This window comes from Strix uralensis, chromosome 12, assembly GCF_047716275.1.
Source record: "Strix uralensis isolate ZFMK-TIS-50842 chromosome 12, bStrUra1, whole genome shotgun sequence".
In the NCBI taxonomy this organism is placed as follows: domain Eukaryota; kingdom Metazoa; phylum Chordata; class Aves; order Strigiformes; family Strigidae; genus Strix; species Strix uralensis.
Window position 1 is genome coordinate 11206745 of NC_133983.1, and position 21152 is coordinate 11227896.

Consider the following 21152-nt stretch of genomic DNA (forward strand, 5'->3'; position numbering starts at 1 on the left):
ATGAAAGGTGCCCAATTGTGTGTATCATCGTAATACAGCACTTTCAGGGCTGCATAAATTCGTGAAATGCAAAATTTCACTCACATCAACACCAACTTTGTAGACTGTAGATCTGATTTGTTTTAAGAATCTGCTGACATAGATATGCCTAATTTGTCATTTCCTTATACTCTGGAATATTGATTTTTAAGTTCTTCTCTTAGCTGTTTTAAACCAACATTCTTCTCACGAGAGGGCCTGCTAACATCAAAAATGCTGTGACCTAAGTAAAATAAACCCATGATCTGCAGACTCTTGCTTTCATAGCACAAATCCAAATACAAAATTAATGCGTGTACTTCATTACAGCCGCCAAGTCTGATTCATTTTGTTCTTTGGACTCAGAAAGAGAACAAGACAGAGACTGACATGTTTGTTCACATGAAAGAAAAGCAGAAGCCACGGTGCTGTCTGGTTGGAGTCCTGTGATAAAAAAAACATGGGCCTAGAGGTCAGGTTTTGCTCTCTGATGCAGGAAATCAGTGGAGGTTGCACGTGCATATGTGAAAGCAGAATTTAACCTAGGATTTTGCCCTAAGACTTATCAAATGCCTTTCTTTTTTTTTTTTTCATTATTTAATCTGCATTAAGAGTGATGGGGACATTAATTGCAGGCAAGGATGGAGCTTTAGATTAATGAAATTTTGCAGTGTCTAAAATACGCCTAGTTTTCAGGGTCACCTGTTTCATGTATCATTTCTAGTTTACTATACCAAAAGACTCAACTAATTCAAGAGCTCAGTGTTCACACAAAGCCATCATTTTATTTTTAACATTAGTGATAGAAGCATAGTCATTTATAACCTATTATTTGGCAAAAAGTTTAATATGTATGAAATAAGAACCCATTTTGACAAGTTCAAGATTCGTTTTAAATGCTGTTAAGCACATACAATATAGATAAAATCCTGAAAACACTGAATTATTTCATGTTATTTCAAAAGATGTCTGAGGTCCATGTATCTATGGCAAGCAAATTATGTTCTTCACCCTGATCAGCTAACATAAGTTGAATACAATACATTCTGGAATGGAGCTTCAATACATACTAAGTTAAATAATGCATGTCAGCAAAAGTAAAACCTAAAAAAAATACACGTTCTATTTTATGTAGTGAGAGCCTCAAATTTAAGCCCTTAATCTAAATTAAAACTAGTGATGAAAATTAAATACCCTCATGATAGAACTTTAATTCTAGCATGGGAGCAATCCAGTTTCATGAAGACATGCCCAAACTTATGCCAATATAAAAATATGAAGAATCATGTAACACTTCTGCAAAGGTCAGAACTCATAGGTCAAATGATGCTCCCTTGATAAAAAGTCCATACCATTTAAAAATTATCTTGATGTAATAGCTTTCTACCTACCAATGAACTTGTATTCTTTCTGAAAATCTTCTAAGCAGTACTTACCCTGATATTACTGTTTGGAATGCTGCCTTATCAAAATGCCCCTTTTCCTGCAGGACTTCCATTTTCATTGTGAAAGATAAAAATGCTTAACTCTTCAATGGAAAGATTTATAGTTAGTTTTCTAATAAGGCTATAAAGTAGCTTTTTCTTATATTAAGAATTTTTAGAAACGGAAGAGTAATTTTTTTTACATAATTTTACATACCTTTTTTTCATTTAAGCCTCAGCATCATTCAGTGTTTTAAAAGGTTGAAATAATTTTCATTTTTGTCCCGCCAAATTGTTGTTTGGAAACATACAACAGCCAATCTGAATAGCCCCTCAATGACATTAGTTCTGCTGTATCAAATCAAACCTACAGTGAGAGATTCTTTTCCTTCCTTTTTTTTTTTTTCCCCTTAAGGAACAGCGGATATATAGATTTCTTTCTACATTAATCCAGAAGCTGATTCACTGCCTGTTGTCCGACCTTCGTATGACAGCTCTCACCTTTCAGCTCCTGAGGATCTGCGGGCAATCCGGTAGCCGTGCCAGTCAGTACAACCCCATCAGCCATGAAGAGCTCAGCAGCTGAAGCGGTCTCGGCCACGCTGACATCTGCCGTCAGAGCGTGAGCACTGTAAACAGCAGGAACGTACCCTGTGGTTACTGCCGGCACACACATTTGTTATCCATCTTGTTGAATGTTTAGACTGCATTTCTTCATCCTCCTGCTGTCAGAACAACCAAAGGCAGGCTTTGTGAGAGAGGGTAAGTGTCCTGTTTTAAATTGGGAAGTAACCCTGCAATACGAACAAGAGGAAAAAACCCAGCCTTTTCCATCAGGGAACCATAACTGATCCGTCTATTGCTCTGGGTCTCCTGTCTCTAAAGAGTGATTGCTAAGTGTGAACTACCAAGTGTCAATTGAGACAGCTGCTTACATGTCGAGCACCTGTATTTCAGAAATGTTGAGCACACGCAGCTCTCTGACTTCAAGTGGGAGTTGTGGATGTGCAGTCATTCATAAATCAGATTCTGTTGCCTAGAACAGAATTAACACCCTCCACATCATTTCACAAAGTCCAACTAACAGAAAGTATAGTTATTACCTATGATATAATCACAGGAATCATCTTACACAGCAGTTACAAACACCAATTACCTGCAACCTAGCTTTTCACCAGCGGTCTCTGATATATGGGTGACACACTTTGAAACCTATAGCAATAGCAGCTTTTAATTTAAATGGCTCTAAACTTTGAAAGAATTCCGGCCATTGCTGGTTCAACACCAGACTTTATTGTTTCTATATTTCCATTTAAGTAGAAAACAATGGCTATGGCCAACATGTTGCCTTGATGAGTGCTGATGAAGCCAACCGCTTTCCTGGATCAGCCTGGATGGACAATGCTCTTGGAGGGAGACATGCTCTAGCCACATTCAGAGGCAGCACGTGTGTGCAGTGTATGCCACTCGTGGCAATGGATGCAAAAGGAAGTACAGTAACTCCCTTTCTGCAGCTGGAGACAGGCAGGCCTAAGTACCTAATACATACAATGAGGTTGAAATGGGGCTTAAGAGTAGTAGGCACCCTAAAACCAGCACACGGAGGGTAGCCATAACAGAGCAAACAGACTACAGAAGTAGTTTCTCCCCATTTTAAAGAACAGGAAGCTAGCAGTAAAGTGGCAGGCATATTTTTCTACATTAAAAACTCAACCAACAAGTCCCTCAACATTTCCTTCTCAGCTTATGCATCTACCTGAAACAAAAACCTCTTCTCCTTTCTTAAAAGCAAACCCTTTGAAAAACAGGAAGTATAATCCAAATATCAATTCATCAATTGTCAAGACAAAGAAAGAAAATCACATGATGCAATCAATTTTTTACAAAAAAGTCTAGTGCAGTGTGTATATATACACACACACATATATATAAAGAAATCATTAGAAAGAAACCACTCTGAAAGGACCTTAAAAGTTTCATTTGACCACGCTGCATTGTCTCCTTTCTATTTTGAAACTTCTTACCTGTTTATTAAGTATTTAAGATCTTTCAGACTTGGTTATTCTCATGATTACCCACATACTACACACAAACATTTTAAGTAGGTTATTTAGCATGTATAATACATAACACTTGAGCAGTTCTTCTGGGGAAAAAACCCAAAGAGTGACATCTAAATAGCTGAAAGTACCACGTGACAGTGATGATAAAGTATCAGCAGAAAAGAAACTGTATTCATCTGTCATAAGTTCATTCTGTTTGATAATCACAGAACATAATCTGTACATAGACAGCACTGATTTAAGTAGAAGAAACCAGTATTATTGGCAGGAAGGGGAAAAAAAAAAGAGAATAGCTTTTTAAAATGCCAAAATATTATGATTTGGATGCATTTATATGGCAACCACTTGCATAACTAAAAATAAACCTTGATGCCTAGCCTCCAGACACAAAATTTCCTTAAACATATAGGCATACACACGAGTATCCAAAATCTCACCTAACACCAGATACAAAACTTTTACAGTCTGAATTTATAAATCCTGAAGGTTAAACAACTGCAAATTTCACAGATGCAGCAACCTGCAGCTTACAGGTGCAAATTTATTTTTAAACATATCCCCTAATAGCACTGCAAGACCTTGCTTGAACAGTAAAGTACTCACTATATCATTAACTTTCCTGACACTAAACAGGCATTAAAAAAATCAGAAAGTGGAGAAAAATATAAGGTCATTATTACATTCATATTTACATAAAATATTGCTTGTATTTACCTATGTTTCTTTTTAATATCAGCAAAAATCTGAATTTTCTCTGCTCCAACTTGTTTTCTGTATCGTAGCAGGTTACCTGCACAGGCATTTATAATCCCTTCATCAGCAACATGAGAAAACACAAACCCTTCAGCCCGGATAAAATCAAGACCTGAAAAAAAAAAAAAAAAAAAAAATTAGCAGTATCATAGCTAAAACTGAAGACTGAAAAACTGAAATACTAAACCCAAATGAAACCCCACCTTACAGCCCTCTTATTTGATCCCAGCACAAGTTGTTCCATATGCTCTAAGACTAACCAACCTTGCTTTTCCACATATTTAAGTTTTGCATTCTTTATTTTCACTGATATTCTCTGCAACTTCTTTCCATCTTACTTCCTTCCACTCCTGTCTCTCCCATAGAGTCCACCAGTTTTCTCCCTATCCCCATGGTTCCCTTCTCTTTCTCAGCCCCCATCAGTTCGTTTCTGTGTGACTCAGAACAGGCGGCTGCACACCCTGCCCTGCCTCTTGTCATGATGTGCCAGTGAGCATGTGCCAGAGGAGCAGGTAGGTGAAAACATGTTTCTCCTAACAATGTGTCTTCTCTCCAAAAAGGGTCATTAACTTGGGTTCCTCCCCTCTTTCCAGATACTCTTTCATTGTATTCCTTCTTTCCCAACATCTCTTCTCCTGTTAAATATGCCTGAAGTTGTCCATCAAGTCAAAAAGCATCAAGGACATGGACACACAGAGGAATAGCATAAAGTCTTCTTTCTTTAGGAAATTAGGCAAGAAAACACAGCCTGTGACACATTATATACAACCTGTTTGACTCTTCATCTGAACATAGCTTGTGTTTTCTACACAGCAGCACATCAACAAATTACTTCTAGAGCTGTGCCAAAGGTACAAAAAGATAAGGTTTGGGAAGAGTGAAACATTTCCCACTCTACTCCAAACTTACTCTGACCATCAGCTCTACCATGTCTTAGCAACATGGTTTCCATCATATCCTTAATTTTTTTCACTAGGAAGGTTTTGTGAGATGGATACTTAAGAGGAAGATTACAAATAGCAATGACTTCACACAGGCCATTCATCTACTCTCAGGGACCCCCTACAGAGTCTTGAAATATCTCTGCATTAAAATACTGAAGCCTTGGGCCATGATGTAATAAGCCCACAGCTGTGAGGCACAAGATTGAATTCTGACTCCCTTATTGTATTCCCCTCTTATCTCCTGTCTTTCATAGCCTTTAAGTTTATTTCACCTGCCACTTAACATTCGTGTCAAAGCTCTGCACTAATCTTGTGCAGCTTTTGCTGTTCTTCCAGTTTGCTTTAGAGGTCTCTTCCAAGCCCTTCTGAAGCTCTGCTGCTGCTCCAGCTTTGGAGTCAGCTGCATGTTTAATTAGAGCTGACATCATACCAAGGAAGCCAATACATGTGAAAGCAGCCATCAAGAAACAGTCCCACCCACCAGAGAACTGCTTAGGCAACAGAGGCCTCACCTTAGCACATTTCAAATATAAATATAAATGATCTTTAAAATGTATTTACCAAATGACAAGGTGCCTGTTTATTTCAAAATTTCAGTTTCATTCCAAAAGCCCTGAAGTTGCAGAAACAGAATCTTATGCCTGATAGAGAAGAGCCTGTATTGCTTAGCAACACAGACTCCAGCTAACAAGAAACATCACAGATGGATGCCGAATCAATTGCAAGCTGTCCTGTGTCTTGAGATTAGTGGGTGAAAAGCATGGAGTATTCTCAGGATCCAAAGAGAAGAGCATGCCACAAGTATAGTTACAGGTGGGTAATAAACACAGTGCAAAGCTAGATAGAGATTTCTGCATCCAGGAACAAAGGCTATAGGTTCTATTTAAATCACCCAAGTTTACAGTGCAGTTCAGAGTTAAATAAGAAAAATTACTTCTCTAATCATAAGACTATCAATGAATCTAAAGATATGTTACATTTTCACAGCAATCATTATGTCTAACTCAGGCCAGGGGCTTTTCATTAAGTAATTTCATTTACTGAGGTCACTACTTACATGTTTGTTGATGCTTGGTTTGTGTTTCCTCAACTTAGTAATTTAAGACTTTTTGCTAAACATTAGGATTGTACTTAGTTTAACAAGGCTGCACTCTATCTGGGTTTTTGGGGGCTATGAAAATACAAATTTTAACCAAGTGTAATAGGTGCAGGCACCAAATCATTACCCTTCTGTTTTATGAGGCTATAATCAGATTCCGCTAATGAATTCATTTTTACGCTCATAAAATTGTGAGAATGATACTATTGCTTACTTTCACATTTGGCAAGTTGAAAAGTAATAACCGTTGAATAGTTAATAGGCAGTCCCATTTCTGACTTATATGGAAAGAAAAAAAAATTTTGTAATCTCACTGGAAAACAAGAACAGGAAATTTCCAATGAAACCTAATAAACAGAACTTCAAGAGTATAGTAAGATCATGGAATCAAGCAACCAGCAGCTGCAAGGCCTGCTCAAGGAACTAGAGCTTGTCTCTTTTTCAGAAGTTAGTGTTACTCCACTTACTTTAATCCTACTTAAACAGCTTTACCTAAACAGATGTGAAAGTCTATCAATTGCAGAGAACAGTTTTGTTTTTTACTTTCCTTCCCATGATAATTTATGACTAAAAGAAAAAAAATGACAGACTGAAACACTTCTTTTGCTGGGTGAGAAAATATTGCAAGACTGAATTGATGGAGGAAATAGTAATTTTACTTTATGCATCTTAAATGCTGCAAATGTGCATATCTGCATTTTAATGCCCCAAACCACTGAGAAGCCCTTTCTCAGGTATGTTCCTTCCTTCAGTTAAAGTCAAAAGGAGCTGGGAGCCAGGATTTACTGCTTTCATAGAAATGGGATCTGGCCTCTGCAAGGCAGCAGCTCCTGGTTGCTGCTGCATTTTGGACTTCAGGCAAACATCTTTGCCTTTACACAAAGGCAAGATGCTGCAGGTAACTTTACTGGTAGTACCTTTTTTTATGCGCAGTAAATCCTGGCTCCCAGCTCCTCTTGCCTTTCTAATTCAAAAAGAATCTGAAAGACTGATTTTGTGCTGAAAATGAAAATTCAGAGTAATATTGACTTTGTCTGCTATTGATGCTAGAGGCATACAATCTCCATGCTGTGAAGACCCTTTACTACTCAGGACATCATCTTGCAGCAGCTCTTTCCATTCTCAGCATGATTTGCAGGACTGGGAGAAGCATCTCCAGCAGGGCCCCCAGTGCTCACTGCCTTGCTCCACAGCCCCTGTGGATGCTCCCAAGGCATGCACACCCCTGCTGCAGTTCTCAGCTTATGAGAGCCATCATATTAATGCTGCCACCCCACCACCACAGCATTAATATGATGGCAGTTAAAAACAAAAAAGCAGTATACAATTCTGTCCAATTTTATACCACCTTAAACAGTGTCATGGGCTGTAGCAAGTGAAATACTGCGGAAAATATCTCTGCTTGTGGGTGAGGGGAAGGAATGGTCTCAGACAGCAAATCTGTGTTTATAAAAGACATGGAGATATCTGGGTACCTGGGATGTCTTCTGATATGAAGCCTCACTTAATCAACTACCAACTGTGTCATTATCATTGATGAAGACTAATTCAGAAATGGGATTTCAGTAACATGATCCTTACAGGAAAAAAGGGCAGTTTCACAGTCAGGAGGAGATGCAGTTGGACTAGATGATTATTCTAAGTCCCTTCCAACTGAACTATTCTATTCTAAATTTATGAGTTGAGAGAAGATAAACTTAAAAACTGAGCCCTGATTCATGACAAGTGTAACACAGGCTCACCCAGGTGTAGGGAAGCTCTACTCTACAGTAGCCCCTACAGTCCTTGCTCCCAGGCACCCAGACTGAAGCTGTGGCCAGAACACAAGAGCATAACTTGCCTCTGGCCCATATGTTCAGGTTTTCCACCCTGTGGAGTCAAGATGCACAGGGAGGGGGTACCTGGAATATCAGAAGTATTTCTGTGCATCGCTACAGAGATACAGCTATGGGGACTATTTATGCCTCAAAGATCAGCAGATGGCCAGGCCAGTATTTCACAATGGCCATTTTTCTTGAAATCCTTCTTCCCACCATTAACTTTGTCTCCATTATGTTAATGATGGGCCAGTTATTTATTTCTTCTCAATCACTGCTACATGTTGGTAATGGAGAGCATGCAGAATATGCAAAATAATAAAGGCACTATCACCAGCATATACTCCCTGTATTATAAAGGCTCTGCGTCTCCTCTGCAGATCTACACTGACAGATTAGAGCCAAGCAGAACACCTCACTAATGCAAGGAAAAACGCAAATATCAGCTGAGGGCTTTTGAGCAATTCCTTTAGACACAACAGTCCCCTATAATATGAATAGTGCTTCATAATTAGCAAACTTTCTATAAAAGAAAAGCCATGAAATTCAGAAGTAGATAACAACACACAACATGAGTACATGAAATTAACACATGGTTAACTTCAGGAAGCAAGACACGCTGATAAATAGCAAAACCAAACACTATACCTAAATCTGACCCAGACTTAGTGAACATATTGTGGACATTCCTGAGCACTGAGAAATGATTACCAGTAATATTTGATAAACAAAAATAAATACGGGAGCATTTGTATTTTTATCTCCTCTACAAATGCTCATAGAACCTGCTTATAATACATCATTCTGTTTCAACCTCAAGCAGATGTAGTTAATTAAATTGGAAACTACAAACAGGAAATTATACACCTCTAAAAAACACATGGTACACCTGTTAATAATGAACCAACTGAACAGTAACCCTAGCAAACAAATTCTGACTTGCTTCTCCACAAAGAGCATTTTAGGAAAGAAGGAAGATAATACAGTCTTTGGAGGATGTCATTAAAATGAACTATTAAGAAGGGTTGTTTTTCTGAGAATAAGTATTTGAGATTAAGATGGCTTCCAGTCAAAAATATAAATACAAAACTGTACTATTCTGCCTCTACGTTCTGTGGCCTACGGTTCCTTAGGGACATTACTGTATTTTATATTAAAATGCCTACATTAGAAGAGTACAAAATTGAGCAGCAGAGTGTGATATGAATTTCCCCCACTATCTGCGTATATAAGGACACGATTTTTGAGTGGGCTGACATTGCCATACCTGCCCTTAGGAACAGAGGAAAACCCAGCAGATTTCAACAGAGCCTCTTGAAGTCAAAAGTGAAAGCAAAAGATCAGACACAGTGACTCTGGTTTGTGGGGCAGACAGAGGAGGAACACGGGCCCTGCAGCGAGGCCCACGGCAGGAGGACGCCACAGCCTGCCGGATGGATGCCCTTGGGCAACCGCCTCCTTCAGCCCACTGTGGTGGACCTGTCAGTGCGCTGAACCAAGCACATTCAGCACTGGCTAACAGTCTGCAATAACCTTTTGAAGCTGGGAGGGTGTTGGTAACAACTGTTTCGGCTCAATAGTTGTTTTATGGTAACATGAGGAACTGCTTGTTTCTGTCAGAAGAGTGGAGACACAGCAGTTCCCTTTTTCTTCAAGATCCCCCACTGTTTTCCTACCATTGCCCCATACCCTTGCTGAACTATCCAGCACGAACATGCTTTTGCTGGCATTCCTTCCTTTAGGTGCCTAATTGGATAAATAAATGTTTCTTAAAGAACCAAAATAAATTTTAAAAATTCTCGACCTTCTCAGATGCCTCATCCCTGATTTATTACTGTTATTTTCACATTTATCCAATACCTTGTCAATATGCTAAGAAAATTCAGTAATTTAATCTGTTACTATTTGGCTACCCACAACATATTTATTAACATAACCACACATTGCTGATGTTGAGTTCCTTCTAGTCACACTGCAAACCTGCTGACTTGTTTCCCCCTTTACAAAATAAAATCATTACCTCCACCTAGAGACCACTTAGAATTTCCCTGTGCAGTTCTCTTCAGAACCGCTGTTTCTACCAAAGATAGGAGTTTCCACAGGGAAAGTGAAATGACTACATAGTAGCAGGAGATGCTACATATGCTTTTTAGCTGAAACACGAGCAAGTATTTTTTGTAGTGAAAGCAAGAAAGGGCTTGCTTTATTAATAGCCACCTATTCAAACTGTATTGACATTAAAGTCACTACTAAGTTGCCACAGAAGAACTACTCAAACATTTGCTACCTACAAAGTAGCACTCACTTTTCTATGGTTTTGCTTAAAGTGATTTTCTTTTCTTTTTGCTTTCCTGTTCAGTGAACTTGAGACAGTAATTTTTAGAGAAGTGCAATGAAATGCATTAAACACAGGCCCTTCCTAGCTGGTGTTCTCCAGTTACAGAGCAAATAGTGCAGAACAGTAGTAGAGCTGAGCAAAACCCAAGCCCTCCAGGAATTCTCTCCCTCATTAATAATTGCTGAGAAGTAAGAGAAATACACTGTTCCCACACTATATCCCTTATTTAGTGATCAGTTTTGCTCCTCAAAGGATGCATAACTCACTAACAGTTTGACTACTGCTTTTAAAAATAAGATGTGTAAATATTTTTGCAAATGCCTGTGTACTCCAACTATCCTACATGTATACAATCCCTAAAAACTAAAACTGGATTCTGTTAGCACTTTTATTTCAGGTTTTCATATAGGTTCTACTGCAGCAATAAAAATTAGGTTTTGTCAGTTTGTCAAGTAGCTAGATACCTTGGAAATGGCAACTTCTGATTTTAAAGCACTCAAAAGAAATATGTTCAAAACACATCTACTAACAAGAATTCCTCCAAGAAAAAAAAGGAATTTAAGACTTTTAGAACATATTCAACATAATTAAAACTGCCACTGCACATAAGTTAGCCTACATTATTTTACCTGAAGTATGATTTTCAATTAACACCAGCATCTTTTAGTTTTTCATTCCTATGAAATTCTGCCTGTTTATAAAATTTGTACATTCAAAAATGTGCAACCTTACTGTAATCACATATGCAATTTGGGCAAAAACAGGCATTAACCCTCAATTTATGAAGTATTTAGGAAGTACAAGTCTTCCATATTAAACCAGCCTCCATCTTTAAATCATGGAACGTTACATATGAAAAACTAAAATTGCTTCAGCAAGCAGTAGGAGCAGAAAGGTTAGCAAGTCTAAGATTCATGCAATAAAGATAGATTAATTTATATTTAATTCCCCCAAATGCAATTTAATTTTAAGTAGTTTCACTAGCTGTACACTCAATTTTTTGTTATTATATAAAAAGCTTCATTCCATCCATTCATTAAAAAAAGGCAATGAAAACTTAGTTTTAATGGATAACAGTAGTAGCAACAAAATATAATTAGATGCTGAAACAGGATGCTTAACCACAGTGGGTTAAATTGATCCTCAAATATAATTTAACTGAAGTAAATAGAGTTACACCAAAGGTGGCTTTTAGACATGAGTAGGTTTAAACTAATCATTATATTTAGACAGGTTTCACCCAGAAAGCTGCAGAGCGGCCTTGGGATTTTTAGCTGCCTCCAACTGAAGCAGTGTGCAAGTATCATCTATTACAATCAAGGAGGCATCTTTCTCAAAATCTAATTTCTGCTTTTTCAGGGTACAGTGAGCTTTTCATGTCTCATTTTTCATGGTATCTATGTTAGTACAATGCACAATTTGCAGAGAGTAAATGCCATAGCAAACAACGGTAATAACTGATGAGTCATTTCTATTACCTGCAGCAAGAGCAACTGCTATCGCCTGTTGATTTGCAGCACACAGGATCTGGACACCCAGCGTGAGATGGGGGCAGGTTTGTCTCACTGCAGCACTAACGACTGTCATTGCTGCAGTTACTTCAGGCCCAGGACACACCATGTAAGGAAGATCATGCATGTTTTCTACTATCAAGCCATCCTGTGGAGATTATAAAGAAATATGATTCAACTGGGAAAAAAGGAATTTAAAAAACATGGCTAGTTTACCATTACGCTGTTTTGTATTAAAAGACACAGGAGTTTAAAGGTTTTCCTTCAAAGGAAGGATTATCTACAGTAAATTGTGTTGATGCATACAACCACTTATAAAAGTGCTTTCATCAACAGCATGGTATTTGCAGGGAAATCATGAAGAGAAATAAATGTGATTTTAATTATACATTCATCAATTTGGTTTCCTTTGATCCATCCTAAAATGTGAACTATAGGCGAATGAGTTAAATCTTATACCTCATTAAAAATAGTGTAAAGTCAAACTTCAATTATCCAAGTGGAATATAGGATATTGAGTATGTTTGGATAACGGAGGATTTAGAGATAATCAACGCAATTTTCAATTCAATTAATGTCAGAAAATAAGTGTTATTTTGGATAAATAAAGGAATTTTTTGTTTGACTATTATTGTGCCTATTTGCAGTGTGCCTAATACCATAGTATTAACTATTGATATTTCTCCCATTGCGGATTCAGAATTACTTGAAGGAAGATACTGCTATTTATTATCTACTATACCTCTCACTCCACACAGACATAATCTTAGCAAACAATGGAGTGATGATAAAATACTCTGCTGATGTAATTTATACGATTTACTGAAAATCTTTGTACATTATCTGATACCTTGCACTTTTCCAATCATTGTATAGTATATATCAGAAAGTTTTCAACAACTGGAAGTCATATATAATTTTGTCAAGGACTAATAACAAGAGTAAAAGTATAGCCTTGAAACATATTTCAAGCCTGATGTTTTGCATTTGCAGTGAGAATGTTGGAAGAAGATAGAAATTTCTCACCTGATTCACTCTAAAAGTACAAAAAGTTGAACAGGCAAATTAATTGTATATATAGAAAACAAATTCCACTCGAGTTTTATCACACATCTTAATCCTTTAAAATGAGAGCTTTACATTTTAAAGATATTGTAACTGAAGCAGAATAGAAAGAAGAACATTTGAGGAAAAAATACAACTACAGATTAAACAAAGAAGTTTGGTTAATAATAATGTAGAAAAACAGGAAGGGGAAAAAAGGTTTCCCTTTTAAAAAAAATTTCATACGTAACGCTTCTTTAATCTTTGTTGTAGTGCAGAAGCCCTTTTGGCAGTAAAAGATAAGACAGTATATAAAATGCAGTCAGCATTTAATGGCTGAATTACAGGCTAAACCACAAACATCATAAATGAACACCTAATGTGGAGGATGAGGAAAAGTGAGAATGGAAATAATCCAGTGGAATAATATGGTCAGTCCAAACACACGACCCACATACGTTCAGTGCACCAGGGTACAGCTGCCTTTACCAAATGACTTACAGCTGAGTATTTAAATACACAAAATACATCATGCTACCTTAAAAACAAAAGGACACAACCTATTATCGGAAAAAGTGATCCAATATTATGAGTACCCAGCATTAGACCTACTCACTATTTGGTGCCATTCATCAGCATATTTCATTACAGAATTTCAGTCCAAGAAAACCTCAACTAAGCAAAGGAAAACCAAGTATGACAACTAAACAAAACATCTGTCCTTGACTTTGTTTCTTCATCCAATTCAATGTATAATTTAACATCCACACTTCTCTACCTGTGATAGGAGATAGCCGTATTACAAAGATGACAACCAGTCCTCAGAAAATCCACAGCATTTTCAGAAATGAAAAAAACCCCACAAACTTTTAAGTCAGTTTCTCTGAATGAGGTCAGGACTGTTCCAATAAACCTGAACTGACCAAATGGTCTTGTACCTCAGGCACAACTACTGAACACTTTGTGGTACCAACAGAAAGAGAAATGCCTTAACCTTTTGCCCTCTGTAAATGTAAATATATTAGGTCGGTCTAAGCAAGAACGCAAAGTTGGTCAGTAGCGGTATGTGGCGTTAATGTAGAACTATAATATTTTAACAAAACTAAACAAACTCAAAAAATGCAATGAACCTTCAAAACCAGGTAATTCCTTGAGGCTACAAAACCTGGAAGCCCTTGGTCCTTGGCTCAAGAATGCTCTCACTGGCAGACTTCACCAAAACCTGGCTATCTGGGAAACTCCAAGCTTATCGTAAGGGCAAGGAGCTAGGGTCTGCAAACCAGAAGCCCCAGGCTTTCAGGCAGTCAAGAATCAACCTCAATAGGACAAACAGGAAGAAAGCAGAGAGGAAAATTTTTCACAATAAGAACAATCAGTCACTGGAATAATCTCACCAGGGAAGTAGTGGATTCCCTAATATTGGACACTTTTAAGATTCAGTTGGACAAGGTGCTGGACCATCTTATCTCAACAGTGCTTTTGCCAAGAAAGGTTAGACCAGGTGATCCTTGAGGTCTCTTTCAACCTGGTATTCTATGAAAGGCATCTGGAAAGGGGGCTTCAGCTGCTTCACTCCTGAAGAGCCACCCTAGCAGCCGAAAAAGCAGGAGAATGGGCCGGCAGAATTCCACAGGAATTTGACAGTGAAAGTGAGCTTTCCGTGAGTTGCTACTACTCTGACAGCTCGGGATTTGCATAAAGCAAATTATTCCATTAGATACATTAACAAATTAATTAATTTAAAAATTAATTAAAAACCCTAGCCATACTACTGTGCATAAAAAGTATCTGATTGAATTCTAGTTCAAAATGCAGGCATATGGGAGGATTCCAACATTTCTCTCTTCTGCCTTAAATGAACTATATTCACTTTCTAGCAGTTGTTTCTTCCTATGGCCTCAAGGTGCAGTTACAGTGAATATTTTTGGTATTACTTTAATAATGTGTCATTCTTTTGGTACCATCCAATAGACTATGTTCTTTTGCATATTATGTTTTGTTTAATTAAAAAAGAACAACATATGTTCTGCAAGAGAGCTGAATTACACATGCGTTAACTCAAAGCTTCCTTTCATATTTTATATAAAAATATAACATCACAGATTTCTGTGTTTACTGAATTGATATGTATATAAAACAGACTTCAGTACCATCAGACAGCTAATTAAAATGGTGGAAAGAAAACAGTTACATTAAATTAAAGTTCTTAGAACTTAAGCTTATAGTTTAGAAGTCTATGGGAACAGCTACTGTATTACACTCTCCAAAGCAGAATTTATTTAGATAGTATGAGAGAAAACTCTAGCAAATACCTTTTGTGTTCCTTTTCCACTGAATATTAAGAAGATTTAAGTGTTGCTTATATATAATAGCCTTATTATAAAAGTAATTCTCAAACAATATAGGTCCTTTCTACTCTGAATGACTTCTGAAGTGCTATGTATGTGCAAAGTGCCTCCTGTATCACAGTTAGCTATTGGAGAACAGGTCATTCACATAGCTCTCTGATTATATAGAAAAATAATTTCCTTAGCTTTATTCCACTTATAGAAATGACCTCTTAAAACACTTCAGCTGCACACACACATATCACAGCAGAAAAGCCTCAAAAATAGTCACAGCACTATAAGCCACAACAGGTAGAACAATCATACAAGCTTTAACTCAGCATCTACCTAATACAACTTTTACCTAGGGCAACTTTAACCCCAGTGTTTCCCCTAACAGAAGGGCTCTACCTACAAAAACATACATACTAACACAAACCTTTGCAGGCTTAAAGCAACTACTCTTTCCTACAGGGGGAAAGGGAGTTTTTGTACCATGCCTGTTATTATATAGGCTCAAGTATGCACTAAGGCAATTAAAGCCTTTCCCACCACCACCGTCATGTGCACCTTATAAAGGAAATCAGGTGCTTTGGTAGAGCATTTATTTGCTGTGTCTAGGCACAGCTCCCCAGCAATTCCTTTAAAAGCTCTACCTCCAGAGGAAGCAATTACTGCCTTAATATAGGTAAGTAGATATCTTATGTTCTCCTACATATAACATAAGAGGTAGTAATATAGCTAAGACTTGAAATATTAACCTCTGTAATCCAAGTGATAACTACCTACATGTTTCTATGCAGAAATACTAATTTATTTGGTCTCAACTGTTATTAAACTTTAAGTAACTTGAATTCTAACTATCATTGTAGTTATAAGAGTAACAGACTTGAAACTTTTCATTTTTTTAAAAACATCAATGTAAAACATTTACTAGCAACTCCTATTCCAAGTTCAGAGACAAAAGAAGTGTTGGGAGGATCAGAATAGCAATGAATGCATCTCCAGAGACAGCATTGGTAAAAGAAGCAAACCTAAACTTTGTGTGACAAGAAACACCATAATATTTGCAACTCAATGTAGCTTTAACTTGGGGATTTTTTTTAAAGAAACAGTTTTACTTATGTATTATCTATTATGTATTATATCTAGTGGTCTTTAATGTCAGCTACTCAAGTAGCTGCAGCTATGTAACAGCAACTAGTAGTAAAGTGATCCTATCAATGAAATTATAGGAAACTTGTCCTCTATTCTGTGGCTACAAAGTAAGCATAACCCAGGCTGAACAAAATGAATAAAAGTTAACTTGAATACATATTTTGCATTTTTCTTAAACAAAAGCAGATACAAATTGGAGGGATCATAATGCCTCATAGCTTGCTGCTTATAAAAATCTTGTCTAGGGAATTTCATTGTTTAGCAACACACAAGTACAAAGCATATACATTTTGAGCACAGATGGCTTTCTGACTGAGCACTCGCTTGTTTTCATTACTGTGCTCTAATATCCCAAATCTTTTATATTTATTATGTTAAGCTGCTAATGTGCCAACCAAGTCACCTTTTCTAAATATACTAGGATTTGCTTCAAGTGCAATGCGTATTGAGTGAGCAAGACCATATTTATTTTTAAATGTTAACACCAATTCAAGCAACTTGAGACAATGTGTAAATATCTAGTAGCAGCAAAATGGTTACATATCTTCTTAAAGGCTACTGTCAGCAGCATTTGGAAATACTGTCACTAGAAACATCCATGGAAAAAAACCTTTCAGTTTCTAGTTCTTCTTCCACAAGAAAAACAGATTTTAACAGTTCACTCGGACTACTGATGGGGAAACTCAAATCTATTCCCATTACAGAAGCAGGAGAGTTAGCGTGGAAGAGTGGTGACTTCGGTGCAAAAGCCAGAAAGTTTCTGCAGTATCTATCATGAAAACTTGCATTTCTCTTAAAGTACCAGGAAAAACACCACAAGTGAATTGCAGAAAGTGTTAGGCAACCATACTGGTATTCATGGACACTCTCTGTTATCTCTGACCTTTATGGCATTAATAAAGGATTTGTTTGCCATACTGCTGTAACACTATTGTGTACAGACATTTAGAATGAAGATCAGTGTGGAATGTATACTGATGTTCTTATGACTTCTATAGGAAACAGACTAAGCATAACTTTAAGCCCTGAATTTGTCCAAATGTGTAGAGAAATGACTACATTTACCTCATCTGTCTACCTGAGAGGTAGGTTTGAAAATATATTCTAGTGCAGAGACTGCAATGCAACAGGAGAAAAGGTAAGCCAGTTAGACCTGGAATAGCCAAATTTATTACAACTGTTGAAAAGACAGAAAAGTATAAAACCCAAATTAAAATTTTGCATTAATACTGATTTTAAAGCTTGTCTTAAAACTGTTCCAGCTTTGTGCATGTCAGCAGTGAAAGTAACTGCTTCTGTACCCTCCCTCACCTTTAGGTATACTTGGTGTTTTCTCCCTGCTGCTAAAGGTTTCAATGTGTAATTAGCATGTAAGGGAAATGGGTAAACAAGCACTGGAATGTGGGGCAATGGTTTTACCAGTTACAGATCACTTGTGTAACCACTTCCTCTAACACAGGAAGACAGAGACTTGCCACTCCTCTGCTGTAGATCAAATCACGTTATACCTCATGTTGATACTGTAACTGTGAAGACAAAATATAAAGTCACAGTACAGAATACAGAGCTATTGCACACCTGTTCTTTCAAGAAGCATGAAAAGGAAGAAAATTTACTCATTCTATACAACATGCAGTTAGAGATTATTCTGAGTGGACAGCTTGTCTGGTTCACAGGCACTGAAGTCCACCTATGTAAACATCATTCTTCTGCACTGCTGTTTATCCTTTCAACAATTCTGTTCTCGGGATTCTTTCCTAATTTAGACTTACTAGTGCTCTGCTCATAACCTACTTTGTGTGATTTGTCTTGCATTTTCACCATGGTCTTATATAATTTAGACTAAGCTCTTATATTCGATTTTGTTCACTCTGTAAAGTATCATTCTAATTTATGCCATTAAAAAGGTTTCAACTGACTTGTTGTTAAAGCTTTGCAGAAAACAGCAGCTCAGAGCAGTGACTACTTGTTCATTAAAGACATTTTCAAACCTCGGACATTAGGACACCACCTTACCATGCCAGAAAATGCACATAATACTGTAGGCAGGTCAAAGAAAAAGCACATCAACACCTGAAGACAAGGTGCAATGAAATTTTTAAAACATATCTGACCTTTCAAAAGGACATACACCCTGTTAAAATCTACTGACCTATGAAGATTACTACACCACTTTAGGTCCAATGGCAATTCAGTCAGTAGTACCTGCCTGTTCTTGCCTCTGGCTGAGACTGGCCTTTTGGGTCTTCTCCTCTAGATGTACAAAGCAGGCACGCTTGCTGCCCGGGGGTAGGATAGAAGGGTTAAAGAAGACAGAAAAGGGCCCAAGCTTTTTTCTTTAGTCCCTGAATGATCTGTGATGTTTTGGTACAAACACAAACGTGGGGTGATCCTGCACCCTACAAGTGACTGAGGTATACATGCAGCGCCTTGGCCATACACACAGCATTCCTCCATGACTTTGTGAAACTGGAGCGTTGTACAGAGCTAAAAATACAGTGTCTTGTCAGACTGGATGATGAAGCATTCTACAGCCAGGTATCTAGAATGCCAGCAACCATCTGTGTTGCAGTCAATTTTCCTTTTTTTTTTTCCCCCCCCACTTAAGATTTGATACTTAGAAATTCTTAAATTGATGGTAATCCAACTTAAGCAACTTGAATTGCACAATTTGAACCTAAGCTTTTTCAATTGTTTTGGGTGTATGTGATATTTATTTTAGGGTTTGTACTCTAGAAGGCCTACTTACCATTTGACATAAAAGATGTGGATTTAGGCATCTTCCTAAACAGTGCAGTTTAAGGTGCTTTTGATGAATTATAGACTCAACTTAAGATATTGGCTATGCAGGAGCAGCTTTGTGTAAATGCTGCCATAGGAAGAAGGAAACCAAAACTTACAACTCCAGCATCCTTGTAAGCTTCTGCCTCTTGACAAGCTTGATCAGTGATCTGGGTCAATGGAAGGGAACTTCTTGGTGTCCCTGCAAGAACAATGCTGCTTACCCCAGGGCACACACAAACCAAAACCACGTACAGTAACAGCTTTCAGGTAGGGTAACCACAGGCATACTGAAACAGGGAGAAAGAGGGTAAACTTGCTAGAAGGCTGCTGTTATCTCCTTGTGACATGCCTTGGTGGCATTGCTTTCCTTAGCTGAACTTGACAAATCTGCTGTAACCATTCAGTTCCTAAATCTAACTCACAGACTTGAGGAATATCTGCTATAATCTCTTATTGCACCAGGCCTGCTCTTAGCTTGTTATTCCTGTACTTACTACAGCTTATCCTGCATTAGTGATGCTCCATGCAATACAACCTATGGCAAGACCGACCTCTAGATCTGCAGAATACCTTTGCTAAACACCTGTCAATTTAAAATTAGTTAAAGCTATCTTTAATCTGCAAGGTTGATTGTATCCGATCTGCAGTATAAGCGCTTCATAGTGGAAATGAACACACATGGATTTTGCTGGAGTTCAATGAGTTTTCCTTAAGATCAACTCCGAAGTTTTTTCTGGTATTTGGGTTCCTAAAGCCAAGCACTGAGAGTGTGAAATGGGGACTGTGAAGAGCCCTCTGACATCTGTCAGATGGTCTGATTTCACAGCGTGGGGAAAGCTGGCAGTAGTGCCTGGAGGCTGCTCCTGGGAAAACATGGAGCACGGTGAGCTCCGGGAACCAGCCTGGCAAGGGGAAGGTCAGCTGCTGTAATAAGCTCTGCTTACCCTGAGCCCCGGCAAAGGTGGAGGAGGAGGTCAGGGCGGAACAAGCCCTGCCTGTCGTCTGAGCTTCTTCTCGCCTCTCACTGCATGTGAGAGCTCTGTCCAACCACTGTCCTGTTCCAACGCTCGTTTGCGTACTTCCTAACCCCTGCCTCTTAAAACACAGCAGCGGAGAGCTCACCACAACCAAGCCCTTGTTTTCTCGGTCCAGCTCCCTACGTGGAAGCGTCTCCTGCCTCTTTTACCTCTAAAGAGGGGAGATGCCCAAACCTGCGGCACTGCACAGGAGCCCGCAGCGGCGGTTGAAGGGACAGGCTTCCAGGGCAGCGGGCTCTGCCGCGGGGGCCGCACCCGGGCTAACGGGTGACGCCGACGAGAGGGCGGCGCGGCCCGGCCCGGCCCGGCCCGGTCCCGCCGGCTGGCCGTGCTCGCCGCTTACCTGGCAGCGCTCCCACGTGCACCACCCCGACGACCGCCGCCTTCAGACGCCCGAAGAGCCCGGGCAGACGCATGCCCTGCGGGGGGGAAGGAGGGAGGGGATCAGGGCCGGCCGGCGGGGCGGGCAGGCCCCAGCCGGCCATGGCGGCGGCCCGCCTCCCGCCGCAGGCAGGCTGGTCCCGGACCCGGGCCCGAGCCGGTCCCCGCTCGCGGGCGGGGCGGCTCGGCTCGGCTCGGCTCCGCTCCGCTCGGCTCGGCTCGGCTCCTCTCCCCTCACCTCACTTCACCCCGCCCCGCCGCCGGCCCAGCCGCCTCCACCTGTGGCGGCCGCGCGCGCTGTCCCTGCTGCCGCTTCCGCGTCGGCGCCGCCGACCCCGCCCCCGGCCCGGCCCGGCCCCGGCCCCGGCCCCGCCCCGCCGGCCCCGGCGCGGGATCCCGCGCCCCGCGGCGCCCCGCGCCGCTCCCCCAGGGCCCGCGGGCGCCCCGCCGCGCC

At 39.4% G+C, this 21152-nt stretch overlaps 1 protein-coding gene across 10 annotated transcripts in view; it reads right to left on the reverse strand.

Moving 5' to 3' along the window:
* Positions 1–21024, reverse strand: part of LOC141948820 (uncharacterized protein F13E9.13, mitochondrial-like) — a 50401-nt gene extending 29377 nt beyond the window's left edge. For 9 of the 10 annotated variants that reach the window (XM_074881729.1, XM_074881728.1, XM_074881727.1 and 6 more), the window contains exons 1-5: positions 20661–20928; positions 19397–19479; positions 11935–12115; positions 4220–4370; positions 1944–2071 (exon numbers count right to left, since the gene is read on the reverse strand). In XM_074881729.1, coding sequence (XP_074737830.1) covers positions 1944–2071; positions 4220–4370; positions 11935–12115; positions 19397–19479; positions 20661–20802 — 685 coding nt within the window. In that variant the 5' untranslated portion in view covers positions 20803–20928. The other variant, XM_074881726.1, reaches the window with a different exon arrangement.
* Positions 21025–21152: the final 128 nt, after the last annotated feature.